The sequence below is a fragment of the Mytilus californianus genome, unplaced genomic scaffold (genome assembly GCF_021869535.1).
Source record: "Mytilus californianus isolate M0D057914Y unplaced genomic scaffold, xbMytCali1.0.p SCAF_5, whole genome shotgun sequence".
In the NCBI taxonomy this organism is placed as follows: domain Eukaryota; kingdom Metazoa; phylum Mollusca; class Bivalvia; order Mytilida; family Mytilidae; genus Mytilus; species Mytilus californianus.
Window position 1 is genome coordinate 99,280,861 of NW_026262701.1, and position 16,327 is coordinate 99,297,187.

General features: G+C 32.6%; 1 protein-coding gene across 4 annotated transcripts in view; it reads left to right on the forward strand.

The window, feature by feature from the left end:
* Window positions 1–974: 974 nt before the first annotated feature.
* The window catches only part of LOC127700386 (maestro heat-like repeat-containing protein family member 1), a 52,046-nt gene continuing 36,693 nt past the window's right edge, over window positions 975–16,327 (forward strand). For all 4 annotated transcript variants that reach the window (XM_052203829.1, XM_052203830.1, XM_052203831.1 and 1 more), the window contains exons 1-14: window positions 975–1,115; window positions 3,695–3,840; window positions 4,819–4,950; window positions 5,283–5,445; window positions 6,735–6,833; window positions 7,914–8,068; window positions 9,339–9,479; window positions 10,025–10,117; window positions 10,926–11,004; window positions 11,525–11,638; window positions 13,699–13,772; window positions 14,717–14,839; window positions 15,211–15,315; window positions 15,828–15,972. In XM_052203829.1, the coding sequence (XP_052059789.1) occupies window positions 1,058–1,115; window positions 3,695–3,840; window positions 4,819–4,950; window positions 5,283–5,445; window positions 6,735–6,833; window positions 7,914–8,068; window positions 9,339–9,479; window positions 10,025–10,117; window positions 10,926–11,004; window positions 11,525–11,638; window positions 13,699–13,772; window positions 14,717–14,839; window positions 15,211–15,315; window positions 15,828–15,972 (1,627 nt within the window). In that variant the 5' untranslated portion in view covers window positions 975–1,057. The remainder of the gene's footprint in view (window positions 1,116–3,694; window positions 3,841–4,818; window positions 4,951–5,282; window positions 5,446–6,734; window positions 6,834–7,913; window positions 8,069–9,338; window positions 9,480–10,024; window positions 10,118–10,925; window positions 11,005–11,524; window positions 11,639–13,698; window positions 13,773–14,716; window positions 14,840–15,210; window positions 15,316–15,827; window positions 15,973–16,327) is intronic.

A 16,327-nucleotide genomic window follows, 5' to 3' on the forward strand; every position in this document is an offset into this window, starting at 1 on the left:
CTCCCGTCGTTTCCAAGTTCGATATTTGATATAAACAAGTATAACGTTAGATGATTTATTTACTTTAAAAGTATTTCATGGATCATGGGATTGTTACATAAACAATATAATTCCCTTAGTGGTAGACGTTGTAGAATTCTTACCAAGTGAAAAGCTTAGTTGTTGACAGTATTAAGTTCAGTTGTCAGTTGTTTTCCTTGTCGTCAGTTACTGATACGATCGTGCTCCGTTCATAAAATGAAGATACAGTTGATAGACTGCGTTGATACATTGATCAACCACTGTCAACAGTATATCGTATTGAAATATCAAAATACACACCATGCATGTACCAACTTGAATTCAAAACTAAGCTACCATTTGATTTTTAGGGGGGGGGGGGGGGGGGGGGGGGATTGGGGGTGGATGGGGCTAGGATGGAATTTGAAAAAAGGCAGGACAGGAATTTTGTGTTAAAAAAAGGCAGGATGAGCAACTTGGCAAAAAAAAAGGCAGGATGACAATTTATGTAGAATCTAAAAAAAAATCAGGATATACTAATGAAAAAAAAGGCAGGTCCGAATAGAGTGAAAAACAAAAAGGCAGGACAGAGATTACAACTAAAAAAAATGCAGGACAAGATTTTTCATCCTAACCCCCCCCCCCCCCCCCCCCCCTAAAAATCAAATGGTAGCTCCCTAATGTGGGGATTCTTGAAAATGAAAAAAAAAACACAAAAAGCCGGCAACAATCAGAAGCAATATGCATTTTTTGTTTTTTTTTAAATGGTTGAAAATTGAATACACCTTTATCGCTATTTGTCCGCCACAATGGAATATGCTGTTAAATCCGTTTCCAGTAAATCGCTCGTAGTATAAAAATAATAAATTTTTGGAAGGCACAGGGGAAAGAACTCTTAAAATATGGGTATATATTGAGTCTAGTCGGTATTTGATTTGTAAATTAGAAAAAAGCAGTAACCGGAAGTATTTTTCTGTAAAAACACAGTCACATGATGTTGAAAGTTTACATGATTATTTGAGGGGAGTTTTTTCTGTTTTATAGCGAATGTCATTTCATGATAATGCCTGGAGTAGACGATGATGCAGTTCGGAACACGGGTGGCCAAGTTGATGGTACAGTATTCCCTTTGAAATTAGCAAAGAAAGGGATTTCCAGTTACCCTTCGAGCTAGCTCATAGGTCCTTATGATATTTTTTGACAATTTGCGGACCGCAGCGAACTCTCAACCTCAAAACCAGATGTGAAATGCCTTCAGTTGATGTTCATCTATGGTCCCCAAACTGTCAAAAAATATCATAAGGATCTATGTTCTACGGTTTCGCAGGTAGCTCTTCGCGGAACCATAGCTCTCCATATTGGTCCTTATGATATTTTTTTTGCTAGCTGCCGAACTGTAGCTCTAAGGTCCTTATGATATTTTTTACTAGCTGCAGAACTGTCGCTCTTGGGTCGTTATGATATTTTTGACAATTTGTGGACACAGCTAACTCTCAACCTCAAAACCAGATGTGAAATGCCTTCAGTTGATGTTCATCTGGTTGCAAAAAAATGAAAAGTTTTTAACCAAATATCTATTACCCAAATCCTTTTACTCACAGATAATTACAAGCTTAAACTCTGGTGGATAGTTTTCCTATTGGCAATAATACCACAAAGAGTGATGACAAATAAAAAGTAAGCAATACCAAAACACATTATTAACAGCGCCTGGTGATGATATATAATCTGAACAATTCGGTCCTTCATGGACCATGATCAGAAGCAGAATGATGGATTGAAAGTAGCACAGTATTTATTTAGTGTCTGAAAGTTACTCATTATCAGATATAAATTATCTGTAAGATGTAAAATAACCAAATATTATTGTTATCTTTAAGATTTATTGGCAGAATGCAAGGTTGGGTTGGGTTAAGAACTGATTAATCATGGACATAACAATAATATTTTTGTCTACGTTTATATTGCTTTATTATTACATTAGATTTATTAGATCTTGAACAGCACCAAACTTGTTATATTGACTTCTGCTTTACTTAATTTCCTTCTATGATCTATTTCTAGCATAGAAAAACACAAAAAGCTTTTGTCAAAACACTATATCACTGAATTCAAGCTCAATTTGGACTGGTAGTAACATATGCGTTATACAAAGAAAAGATAGTTTGAATAGATTTGGTGGGCATACATTTGGTTAATCCCTTTTGGGATTCTGAGTTGGGAGTGATTATCTGATTGGCCGCCTCAGAATCCCTTATCAAGCCTTGTTACTTGCTGGATATACTATTCTTACAAACAACAGAGGGATATTCTATCAAGTTATAAGTCCTTCCAAGTTCCTTCAAACTTTTTCAAGCCCTGCTTTAAAAACACATTAACTTGAACATGATAAATCTTATCATCCCATCTTATTACCCAAAAAAATAGATAAATAAAGGTTTAAGTATTAGCTACAACAGGGAAGTACTGTTTGAGCAGCTGTTTGCTACCCAGTATACAAGGGTTGTATGTTTCACACACCAGCAGATTTATATAAATCTTATTGTTAGATCTTATCACTTCAAAAAAAAGGAAAAGCTGTATACTTATTAGCTGCAAAAGGGACAGACTGTTAAATGTTAAAGCTTGTTATACATTATTTACTAGAAATGTTTGTTTTAGTAGCTAGTTGTGTAGATGGTTATTTTGGAACCACTGTAAATGAAAAGAGTTTAACCAAGGTTCAGGTCAAAGTTGAATATCAACATTATGCTAAAAAATACAAAAATAATAAAAAATACTTTTTTTGGGCTATTTATAAATTTTTTGCAGACTCTGTGAGACATAAACATAGCAGTTCAAAACATAACGATAACACAAAACAGACACATGGAAACATGATTCACCATTTACAACAAAGGCACAAACATGTAGTACATATGTAGGATATATTTTTCTAGGTTGCAGAATAGCTTTCCTTATCAATGACAGTTTGACAGATGCCACTGAACAGTACACTAACATATTGTTGTACTGTCATCATTAGCCACACTAGTAGTAAGAGTACTTTCAGGAGACTATTTATTGGAGGTGTGATGGCATGCTGTCTTATTAATTTTGAAGATTTAACTGTGTATTGAATTTGTTGAATTAAATTGATTGCATCTTTTTATGCCCCACCTAGGGGCATTATGTTTTTCAGTCTGCATACGTTTTTGTCCATCCGTTCGTTCATTCGTTCAGCCGTCCGTCTGTCCCACTTCAGGTTAAAGTTTTTGGTCAAGGTAGTTTTTGATGAAGTTGAAGTCCAATCAACTTGAAACTTAGTACACATGTTACCTATGATATGATCTTTCTAATTCTAATGACAAATTAGACTTTTTACCCCAATTTCACGGTCCACTGATCATAGAAAATGATAGTGCAAGTGGGGCATCCATGTACTATGGACACATTCTTGTTATAGCTTGTCATTTGGTAAATTTTGGTATAAAATTCCTTGGACATACATGTAGCATACATTTACAAAAAATGCTCAAATTCAGTTCAGTTTCACCTCAGTGGACATACTATGAATATATTAAACCATACATTAAAAGATGTAAAATATTATTGCTAATCTATAACAGTAATAAATGTAATCGCCTTAGCAAAGATGCACTTTATTTTAAATTGAATCACCATGCTTTTACTTGATTTATTTGATCTGTTTAAGACTTGGCCATGGCCATGATTGATGCTGCTTATGACAGGGAATCAGACTGCCGGGACCAGATCTGTGATGCTTTGTTTGACCTGGGAAAGAAGAGGCCAGCACTTGTCTTAAGCTCTTCATATTCTTACTTAAAGAAACACAACAAAGTAAGTTTTCTCTAAGGCTAAAAGAAATTTCTATTTGAATTTGTTAAAACTGGGTTGTAGTTTTTAAACCATTGAAAAAACAACTATGATGTTGTCTTTTTTGCTATATAATGATGTCAGTCTGCACCGTTATCCACTAGTCCGATGCCCCAGACTAGTAAAATTTTATTCGGACTAGTAAGTTTTTGCAAAACTTTGTTCAGCCACATAAGAAAAATGTTGGAATATTTGTCTTCGGACTAGATGTTGGAAAAGACTTTGGTGCAGACTGTGATGTTATGGTTGCTTTTCTCAATAGCCTAAATACAAAACTTTAATTCACAACCCCAATGGTTGACTAGGGTATAGAAATATGGCCAACTCTTCACTTCTCCTGTTCTGGCATGATTCCTTGCTAAAGTCATGAAAGTGGGGCATCTGTTTAGCTGTGTGGGAGGTATAAATTTGCTGCCACTTCTGGTTTGAATAGGGACTTGCATTTTCATGAAAGAATTGCCACCTGACATTAACCAAGAAACAATCAATTAATCAATCAGTTATTGATACGCCATTAAAAGTCATGAAAAAATGTAATTTTGAAGCACATTTCTAAAATATTTTTATGTCCCAACTATGATAGTAGTAGGGGCATTATGTTTTCTGGTCTGAGCGTCCGTTTTTTCGTCTGTCCGTCCGTCCATCTGTCCTGCTTCAGGTTAAAGTTTTTGGTCAAGGTAGTTTTTGATGAAGTTGGAGTCCAATCAACTTGAAACTTAGTACACATGTTCCCTATGATATGATCTTTCTAATTTTAATGCCAAAGTAGAGTTTTGACCCCAATTTCACGGTCCACTGAACATAGAAAATGATAGTGCGTGTGGAGCATACGTGTACTATGGACACTTTCTTGTTTACATTGATCTAAATCTTGACACATATAAATCTTGTTATATGAAATAATATCAGACACTGAAAAATTAAAAAAAAAAACTCTTTTAGCTTCAAACTGGCCACAGAGTTGTGTTGTTACAATGTATGGAAAGGATAATAAAGGAGACACTGAGCGAGCTGGATCCACCATTAGCTGTAGATGTCATTAAACAAGCTGCTATGGAACTGACTGTTTCAAAGGTAAATATCATTAGGGCAAAAAGGGGGGAGAGTGGAGGTTCATGAGATAATGATCTTGTAAATGGCTGAAAAATTACCATTTATCAAAAGAACAATGCACTTAGGCCCCAAAATGGTATGTGTTTTTGGTTCCAAAACAGATTGTTATTTTGGACCCTAACAATTTTATGAGAATTTTTGAAAGGTAATTCATCAACTTATCTGTGTTGTAAGCGCTAACTTATTTCATAAAAATATGCAATAGAATATATCAAAACATGTTAAACATTGTGAAATGAAGGGGAAGAGGAGAAAACTTGCTATTGGAATGTTGTTTTCCATTTTGATAATAGGAAGTAATGCCAGAATGGCAGACAGCTGCAAGTGGTGTCCTCGTTTCCTTGGGAGCCAGATTTTGTGATGAAGTTATGGATGAAATGTTACAAAGATTTCAGCCCGGAATTTTACCTCATTTCTTTGTGATTCAAACCATAGGAAACTTAGCCACATCTAATGGTAGGTTATAATCATAATACACATGTGTAAATCAAATGTTATACTGTGAACCAACTAATTTTTGGGAGTGATTTACTTTAGTGACTTTCCCTAGCAGGAAAATAACACAAGTAATAATCGTCGCAATACTTAAAGGTGTAATACCACCAAATCATAGTACCTCGCATCCGGTTGCATACGAAAAAGGGTAGAAAAAAAATATTCCCTTGAATTTGAAAGGTGTAGGAAATTAATCCTACATTTCATTGCAGTAAAAAATTTCTGAGTCATAAACATAGATCTTGGGTGTTGCAAAGCACCCTATTTATTTTATTTGGTGTTTCTATAGAATATTTTGGAAACTTGTGGTTACATGGTTACTAAAGCTTGTACACAGGAAAAAACGGGGTGAAAGTTTGATTGGTTAACTTCCAGTGATGGTTAGTTTCTTATATGCAATGAAATGTTATGTGAAATTTTGTCTATAGTACTGGACAGAATAAAACTTTACTCATGCCAAGTATTTCTTTATTCGAAACAAAGATAAATTCTGCACAATTTTTTGAAAAGTGCAAATTTAACAAAGACTAATAGGGGAAATCAATGGTGGTATTACACCTTACAATGTTTGTCTTCTGTTATATAAATAGATGACGAAAATTAGAAAATCATGAAAATAAACCTTCGCTAAGTCGATTGAGAAGTACTAAACGCAAAATAAAGTATCCGTGATAATAAGTTGGTTAACAGTATATAAGTAATTGTCCTATTTGTATATCAAAATAATGATATTTAATTTGTTGATGTGCAAATGAAATAAGAGGGATTGGGTATTCACACATATTTTTTTTTATATTGGTGAAAAAAATTATATTTCGAGAAATTAGAGTGTGTTTTAAGTTCTGTATGTATATTTCTATATAATTTTTGGCTTATTAATTTTTTCATTGCCCAAGCCTTGTAAAATTTGTGCAGTCAGAACACCATTTTTATTTAAATCTAAACTTATGAAACCCACATCCGTGTACTATGGACACATTCTTGTTTAAATCTAAACTTATGAAACCATAAATGCAGCAATAACATACACTGCACAGAGAAAAAGTGATGCCAGTTTGGATGAGATCTGTTCTGTTGTTTTTAAGGAGATGAGACATCTATAACACAAATTAATGAACAGAATGCTAGTCGGGGAATGTATAAAATATCCTTTGGTAATTCTCAATGATTTTGAAGGAAAAAGAGATTTTTAAAAAAAAACTAATGATACAGCATATTAGAAATTTTAATGAATTCTATTTGTAATTCAGTGTATGGAATGGTTCCACATTTGACTGCTGTGTTAGGAACAATGTTACCCATGTTAGGGATGGCCAAACATGAAAATATGAGATGGGTATTTTCATCAGGTAATGAATTTCTTAGTTAAAGTTTTGTATACCAAGGGGACAGAAATAAGCTGAATAAAAATTTTATGTCCTTCAAAAAAGTATTTCTTTCAGAAGCTGTCTAACCAGTTTTTCATACCAGAACGTATTTCAGATTATTTATTACAGACAGCTAATATGGTTTAATTATTAACTAATTATACAGATTTGAAACCTCCATTTTATCTATCTTGTTTATGCATCTAGTTAATTTATTATGAACTAGTTTAATGAATGTTATTCTCGAACTTCAATTCAACGACTTCAGGTATCTCATGGCCGTGTGCAGGCTTTGATTTAGGTATCTCATGGCAGTCTGCAGGCTTTGATTTAGGTATCTCATGGCCGTGTGCAGGCTTTGATTTAGGTATCTCATGGCCGTGTGCAGGCTTTGATTAAGGTATCTCATGGCCGTGTGCAGGCTTTGATTTAGGTATCTCATGGCAGTGTGCAGGCTTTGATTTAGGTATCTCATGGCAGTGTGCAGGCTTTGATTTAGGTATCTCATGGCCATGTGCAGGCTTTGATTTAGGTATGTCATAGTTTGATTCCTGGTCGGGGTCGAACAAAATAATTAACAATTTGTATTTGCTACTTCTCTACCAAACATATGGCATGTACTGAGTAAGAACAAAGACTGGTCCACTTTGACACAATAAGTCTCAGTATGGTGACATGTCTTCTTACCATGTGAACTAGCATGTAGAAAAATCTTGCCAGTACAAAGGAGGTTTCATAATCATATCACATGTTCTTGTCCTGATATGCACGCACTATTTGCCAATACAAGTTAAACACCAATCCATCTAATCAACCATTTTGTATACATAAACATACATATATATTATCTATACATTGTATTTGAATTTTTATTACTTTTAGGATAAAACCATTTTTTGTTTAATATCTCACTTACTGATAATATGAAGAAGCAGATCAGCAATGCTTACAAAGACATAATCTGTCAGTTAAGGATGATATTTTTCCATAAATCAACATTAGAACTTATTTGAATGTATTATAGACTATTATGCTTCACTTTCTAATTATCTTTTCTTCCAGCAATATCAAAGTTTAGTGAGGCAATCATAGACTACTGTGCTAATACTGACAAGGCCCCAGATCCCTCAGTATCAAAAGAAAGATTTGAACAGGAAATAGGATCAGCATTTGATGTTTTGTTCAATTCCTGGCTACATATAACTAAAGAAATGAAGGTAGGTAAACATGGTAAAAAGTGTTAACAGATATCTTTGAAAATGAAGCACATAAAGAAGTACTTTGCAGTGTTCTCCCCAGATATTTCATTTAGCATCCTGGTAATCAGGGGAAATTGAAATACCATCTTGTTTTTATTTGTATACAAAAATAAAGGTGTGGTATGATTGCCATTCAAATAGAATAACTAATGGCCTGATTTATGTACAAAACAATGAAAAAAAACCAAATTTTTTGATAGCAAGCAACGGCGACCACTGAATTACAGGCTCCTTACATGTTTTTTTTTCTTGATCGTTTTAGATATATGATCTCACATTCATCTACCCCTATTTCTTTCATTTTAATGTACAAAAAAAAAAGAGAAGAAAATCAGAACATGCCAAAAACTTGTATGCAAAAATTATCATGAGAGGTAGGAAACAAAATAAAAGAAATCTAACAAAAAACCGTTAGAAGAATAAATTTATAGACCTTATCGCTATTTTGGAATCTGCCACTCTTGACACATGAGCTATTGATGTAGTACAACAATAAAAAAAATTGTTTGTGATGTCCAGTAATGGTGGACAAAGAGTGATAATGTGTATAAAGGTAGTGCCCAATTTAAATGGATGTGATATTTGGGAATTCAAGCATTTCATTTTCCTCTGGTGACACATTATATACTGTGAAAACTCTCTTGTCTGTTGAGATTTTCAGGTTATCTGATAACATGAAATTTTAGTATTCAATAAAATACATAAATTGCATCTGGTTTTAGATTGAAATAGTGAATATAAGAAGCCAGGAACCAATTAATTATCCATAAATCAAATTAAAGGTTTGGTTAATGCATTTTAAATACAACTGTAAGCAAGGTCCTACTTATCCAACATATTTTTTATGTCCCCTCCGTGGCGATGGGGGTATTAAGGTTTACCCTTGTCCGTCTGTACGTATGTCCCGAAATTGGTTTCCATTCTCTAACTTAAGTTTGCATCAACCAAATGTGATGAAACTTATACGCAATGCTTATTACCACAAAACACAGATCTAGTTTGATTTTGGGTGGCATCACTTTTACAGTTCTCTAGTTATGTCCCTTTATAATGTTATATGCAAACGGGGGCATCATCTGTGTCCCATGGACACATTCTCCATTTCTTTTTTATATGTTCATTTATGATTTCCTTTATTGGTCTTTCTACTTGTATAGAACTAAACAGTTTCACTTTATTTCTTGTATACAATTTAAATTCTATAATATACTTGTCTATTATTTTACAGTTGAGAGTAGCTATTGTTGAAGCTATTGGTAATATGTGTCATTTAATGGCCAGAGATAAGCTGGAGGAACAATTACCAAAAATTCTTCAGGTTATTTTAGGATTGTACAAAAAGCATCCAGAACCAATTCATGTTACCCAGGTAGGCATATCAAAATTTATTATACACCCACTCTGAAGGAGGAGGGTTTTCTGCTTTACATCTGTCTATCTGTCTGTCCGTCCATCCCATAAAATATTTGTCGGATTTCTCTCAGGAACTACAAATCAAGTGAGCAATAGCTCACAGTTCATCTTGTATTGTACTTGATAGTTACTGTATAAAGGAAAGAAACCCCATACAATAACAATTTCAGATTAATTGCAGGTTGAGATTATTACAAGGTATGATAAATTCTAACAGGTAAAATTATTTTAAGCATGTTTTGAGTATTTTGGATCAGTTTGTTTGTAACAAAGAAAAATGGCAATGATAAACAAATTTGTAAGGGGAAATAATAGTTAAAAATCTTTTCAATATAATGAATAATATGGAAGTGCATTCATTTTAATCTGGTAAAATTAAGGTGAAATTATTTATGGCCCTTATATTTAATGTTTCAGTTCTTGTTTTCATTTCTAAAGATGTATTTTTTTTGTAGTTTGTCAGGTCTAATGCATTTAAAGATATTGTTTTTTTAATTTTAGGGATTATGTAGCGTATTAGATGCAGTTTGTATAGAAGGAAATACAGTGTTAGAACCAAACCTTGATACAGTTTTAGGATTTCTTTTTCCACAAGTATGAAATAAAACTTGGTTATATTTAATGTAGATTCATGTAGTTTTATGTCATAGCAGTGAAAAGGAAATGATACCTTTTTCTTTCCAAATTTACCTATGTGTGCTTGGTTTTCATCATGTTCATACATACAGATTAATAAGATTAATCAAAACTATAACAAAGTCTTTTGCACTTTATACTTTATACTTATGAACAAAGTTCACTGAACAGTTAAAGACCATAACAGCTTCCTAGTCTTATAATAAATTATTAAACATTAGTGACTATTCTTTTGTGTGAAGTCTGACTTTGAGTACTGAATCTAAATTGCAGTCAGTGCATCTTTACTAACAATTTCCATAAAACAGAAACTCTCTATCTGGTCTTTGAATGAGGGAGTTCCTGAGTTCAGTTTCAAACAAGGTCAAACCAAAGACCTCAGGTATCTGGTTCTTCTCCTTTAGAATTAAGAACAAAGAGAGGTTGGATCAGAGCCTGACATATGTGTCCATGTATAGTGCCATGTTTTCCTGCATCTTGTGAGCTGAAAGATTAATTATCTGCCTCAGCATATCAGTGTAAAATAGGATTCCTTACTCAAATCACAGTGACATGTTCTGGTCTTGATTATGGTAAAATGGTTACAAGTTGAAAGATAAAGATTCAGGGGAGACAATCTGCTTTTAAATTTAAAATGTAAAACAGACGTAAGATTTTAACGATATTTGCCATTTAACCTGCTATTCTGTCCTACAGATTTGTGTATACTGAGTTAACATAGAATGATAAAGAATTGAATGTAAATGAACACAATTTTTGTTTACAGATAATTAATCCACCAGACTACAAAAATCCTCAAAGCATAAAAAATCATAATGAAGTTCTCAGATGTTTGGCCATTATAGGTAAGTTTATATGTGAATGATTGCTTTTATCCATTAGTTGAGTGAAACTTTTACATGTGCAGCTGTTTTTAATCTTACATCTTTGAAGGGTTCCTAAACTGTTTTATTTTTATCTTTAGAAAATTGTTATTTTTTTATTAAAAAAAATGGAAATCAGATAAATATGTTGTTTTCTAATCAAGAATTGGAAATCAGATAGATTTAAATCAAACATATAAAGTCAAGTTTTTATACACAATAAAAATATAACTTTTTTCTTACCTTTTCTATGGGAGATAGCTTATGACAGAAAGGCACATGTCAGCTTATCTTGTGAAATTATTTTAAAATCAGTGGTCAATTTCAGTTTAGCTAATTTGGTTAATAGAGAACAAATGGTATCTAGAAAAAAAGAGTTGTATCCTCACCAATATTTAATGTTTTTAATTTGACATATACTTTTGTAAACAACAGTTACTGTATCATCTAACAGTATTTCTGATTAATATGTATCATGATTATGTATTATTATATTTTACAGCTAGGTCATTTTCTGGTAAATTGACTGGAATTTTATTATCAAAGCTGGAGAGTGGAAATGAGAAGATGAAAATTGGAATGCTGACTGTGTTCAAACATCTTATAAATGCTGCAAGTAAGTTATCTTTGCTGCAAGTAAGTTTTCCAGACAGTGTATTCCTAAGTGTTTTTATACGCCCGTTTACAGGACGTATTATGGTATACCTCTGTCCGTCTGTCCGTCCGTCCGTCTGTCTGTCCGTCCGTCTGTCCGTCCGTCATCAACATGTCGGACATTAACTCAAAAACGCTTTAACCAATTTGCATAAAACTTTGGTGAATTGTTTATATCTATTGACGTGAGCTCCCTTTCGTTTTTTATAAATTTTAGATTTTACGTTTCCGAGTTATGGGGTTTTATTTATTAAAAAAAGGGGGATTTTCCAGTTTTCAGACAATAACTCAAGAATGCTTTCACCAACTTGCAAGAAATTGTGTTGAATTGTTTATAACTATTGACATGAGCTCCCTTTCGATTTTTATATATTTTAGATTTTACGTTTTCGAGTTGCAGGGTTTTATTCATAAAAAAGGGGGATTTTCCAGTTTTCAGACAAAAAATCAAAATTGCTTTCAGCAGTTCTTATGAAACTTTGGTGAATTGTTTATATCTATTGAGGTAAGCTCCTTTTAGAATTTTATAAATTTTACATTTTACATTTCTGAGTTATGGGGTTTTATTCATTAAAAAAGGGGGGATTTTCCCGTTTTGGACAATAACTCAAAAATGCTGTCAGCAATTCTCATGAAACTTTGGTGAATTGTTTATATCTTTTGATGTAAGCTCCCTTTACATTTTCATAAATTTCTAATATGACATTGAGAATTAATTGTGAACTTTAATTGTTTATAGTCTGACAACAGATTTACTAAGTATTGCGCAACAGTGTATTGCACAACAGCAAGAAATCTTTAATTGAATATAATTTCAATTCAATTCATATAACCAATTTCAAGTTCTTTGACTACATTTATTCAGAAACCTATAATATGTCAAATATTTGATACAATCCTAATTCAGACCTGTATCAAGCTTGAATATTGTGTCCATTTTTGCCCCAACTGTTCAGGGTTGGACCTCTGCGGGCGTATCCAGCTGTGCTCAGCGAAGCAGTTTATTTTTAAGTGCAAAAGATCTCTATACAAAAAACGAAGTTATCACAAATTATGAGAAAACTTGTACCTAGTTTTAGACCATTGAGTACACTAGCTCATAAGTATATTCTGGTATACAGATGACTTTCAAATTCATGCATTTACTGAATATTTCCTATGTCATAATGTTATGTCACAGTAAGAACGGCTTGTTCAATGATGTCATTTAAGCACATTGACCTATGGTCAACAGGTGTAACTCATTCATAAAAAAACAATTGAGATAGGTGTATTTAACACAAAATATTCCTGAGAGGACATTATAATAAAAGAAATATATTTTAGGTCCAATAAAGTAAGCCACCTCCTTTTCCCAGATGCTTTATTTTTTTGCATTTAGCCCTTTCTAACTGACTTTGAAACAATTCATTTTTGGGATTTCTTTTTTGAATGTATTTATGTAAGAGAAGATTGGTGTTTGACTCATTGAAAGTGATTTATATTCACATTATTTTTCTACCTGCCAAAGTCTTGTAAATAACTTAATCCCGAATCTAATAAGGTGGTAACTCATCTCTGATTACTGTGGATTCCTTTATTTTCGTGGATTGAGGAAAACTTGCACTTTCGTTGATATTTTGTTTCGTGGTTTTTCCAATCTTGGCATACAAAGCCTATAGAAATTCGTTATTCGTTGAACATATGAATTCGTGGTTCACCTGTACCCACGAAACCCACGAAAATTCGTATCCAACGAATAATAATGAATCCACAGTATAACTAATTCTAAGTTTCTGATCTCTGTAAGTAGCTTCATCCTAACCAATGATTAATTACTTAAAGTTCAGTGGTAAATATTACAGAAATATTTATGATGAGAATTGATCTGAATGGAAGGATTTGTCTTTAAATAACCAACAATCAAGGCCACTGGTGAAGAGTTGTTGAAAGGGTTCTTTAACATTACAAACATGTCTTTTTAAGGAATCGCTGACCATTGTGTTTACTTAGTATCATAACTGTTTTATATTATATTTCTAGCTGAATCAATGAACGACAAACAGGAAGTTGTTGTGTCTGGTCTGAAAATGATGCTCAGTGAACAGAATAACAAGGTAACCATGACCACTAATACGAAGTCCTACAAATAAAAAAATATGTTTTAATTATTTCCATGAAAAAGATTATAAGCTGTTACAGTTGCAATTTATTGACTGCTTATTTAGGAATTTTTAACCACCACTTCCAAAATATTTAGATAGTAATATATTCAAGGCAGCTTTAATACTGTATTATTTTCAATAAACATGAAAGATAAATAACAAAAAATACATTTCAAGTTGAAGTCATAGCTTGCTTATACGGGTAATAACTACTTTTATTACCCTCTAAAGACAGAAGATCATTGACTCTAATGTATTAAAATTAAAAATCATGAAATTATGTGCAACTGGTTTCTTGTTTTATATTCTGTAAATATCTTAATAATACATTCCTACATTATCCATTTTTTGTGTTCATTTTTTTTATGTATGTATAATAATTTTCAAACGTTTTTCATGAAAATTACATTTGATTTAGTTGTTTTGATGCAAGTTATAAAAATAAGGAGTTGTGGTAAGATTGTCAATGATATAACTAATCACCAAACACCAAAGGACAAGGATGTAAATATCTACAGGCCACAAAACAGCCATAAAAAAGTAGCAAAAACCTGTACTGTATATATAGTAAGCTATATAAGACCCCTGAATAAAAAATGTGAAATAATTCAAAGGAGAAAACTAATAGACCAGTTAAGACTATTGTCATTAAAAGAAAAACAACTATGGCAGACAGCAACCTCAACAAGCACTGGACTACAGGTTCCTGACATTGGAAAGGCACAGAAAGAATGTGGTGAGTTTAAGCATACTTGTGAAAGCTTAGCCCCACTCCCTTGCCTGGGACAGTGGTGATACAACATTATCAGTGTTATTGCAATTAAAAAAAAATGCATCAATATTATTGACAGATTTTAATGTATTGTAGAATATTAATGTAACCTATCTCTTTGTAGTTGAAGAAAGTATTTGCCCAGGTTGTAATTGCCATGGCACATCATGGTTATCTAGAACTAGAAGGAGGACAACAAATGATAGAGTTCATCATAAAACAGTCTGCACTCAAAAATGACCCTCCGGTAAGTTGAGCAAAAGCAAGGTCGATTTATCAGATAGTATAATTTTTACTGTTGAAATTTTATGCAATGCCCATTTTAAAGAGATTCATCAATACACACCTATAATTTATTTGTTGGGCTACAATCAAGACTTTGTGGGTAGAACCAGTGTCAATTAACAATCAGATGAATGCTGTTAAGGATAATAATTCAGTCTATTAGATTTAACGCAAGACAGTTTTCTCTTATAGTATATGTACAATGTTCTTTAGAAAAAAAATCACATGGACTTATTTTTTGGCCCAACTTCTTTAAATTTTTACCATTAATAGTACAACAACTCTTGCATTCTTCACCTACCATATATGATTATTGTTATGTTTATATTTCAGGGTAAAAGGTCACCAGATCCTGAGTATGTGTCCAACCAAGCTTTGCGTACTATGTGTGATCATGTTCTACAGTTATTGACAACCACAGTGGAGGACATGGAGCATGTAAGATAATATTAGCCTTCACTTTACACAAGTATTCCTTACAAACAGGGACAATGTTCCAACAGAAATTACAAGAGTAAAAAAGGAAAGAAGAAAATAAAGAAAAATATAATGGACATTTTATGACCATATTTGCTTTATTAGTTCTAAAAAATAGGGCATATCATTAAATATGTTTTTATGAGGTTTTGTTTTTAAAATTAACCCCAAAAAGTTTCAATTATAATTTTCACCAATTTAACTAATCTTTCAATAAAATTGCCAACCTTTGGCCTATGGGCTGAACTATATATTTCACACTGACTAAGCCAGCACTTTATTCATATTAAACTTGCTTTTGAAGAGAAATATCATGTTATTTACATAAACATAATGCATAAATGTCCTTTTTAACCTTTTTATGTGGTTTCTATATATAAGAACGAATTGTCATTTGTCACAGAAAAAATTACAGAGGCTAAAAGTACAACCTTATGTACAAATGTTTCAATTTATTTTTTATATATATTTAGGTTTTATGGCCATATTTGTTAGAACTCATTGTCCCTGAACAATATACAGAGGCTCAAGGCGTAGTCTGCAAATGTTTGTCTCATTTGGCTACTAAAAAAAGGAAAGAACAAACAGAAGATTATGAGATAGATTTTGAAACTCAAGGTGAGTCATTATTTTTATTACATACTTTAACCTAAATTGTTATTTCAGCATTTCTCTCATCAGTTATACAGTTCTTGAATTTTATATGATGAACCAAATCGTATCCCAAGAAGTGAATAGACTACTTTCATATTACTGACTTTTGACTCCAGAAAAAATATTATTTCAACAGGTTACTTACTCTGTGGTAGGACATTCTAGTACTGGGTCAACTAAAAGAAGTAAAATCAAGCTTTCAATCAGTGCAATTTGGGGAAAAAATCAACTGTTTTCCAATGATTTTGTTGTGCATAGAAAACATAAAACAGTTAACTTTTTCCCTAAATTACTGATCATTAACTGGATTTTACATCTT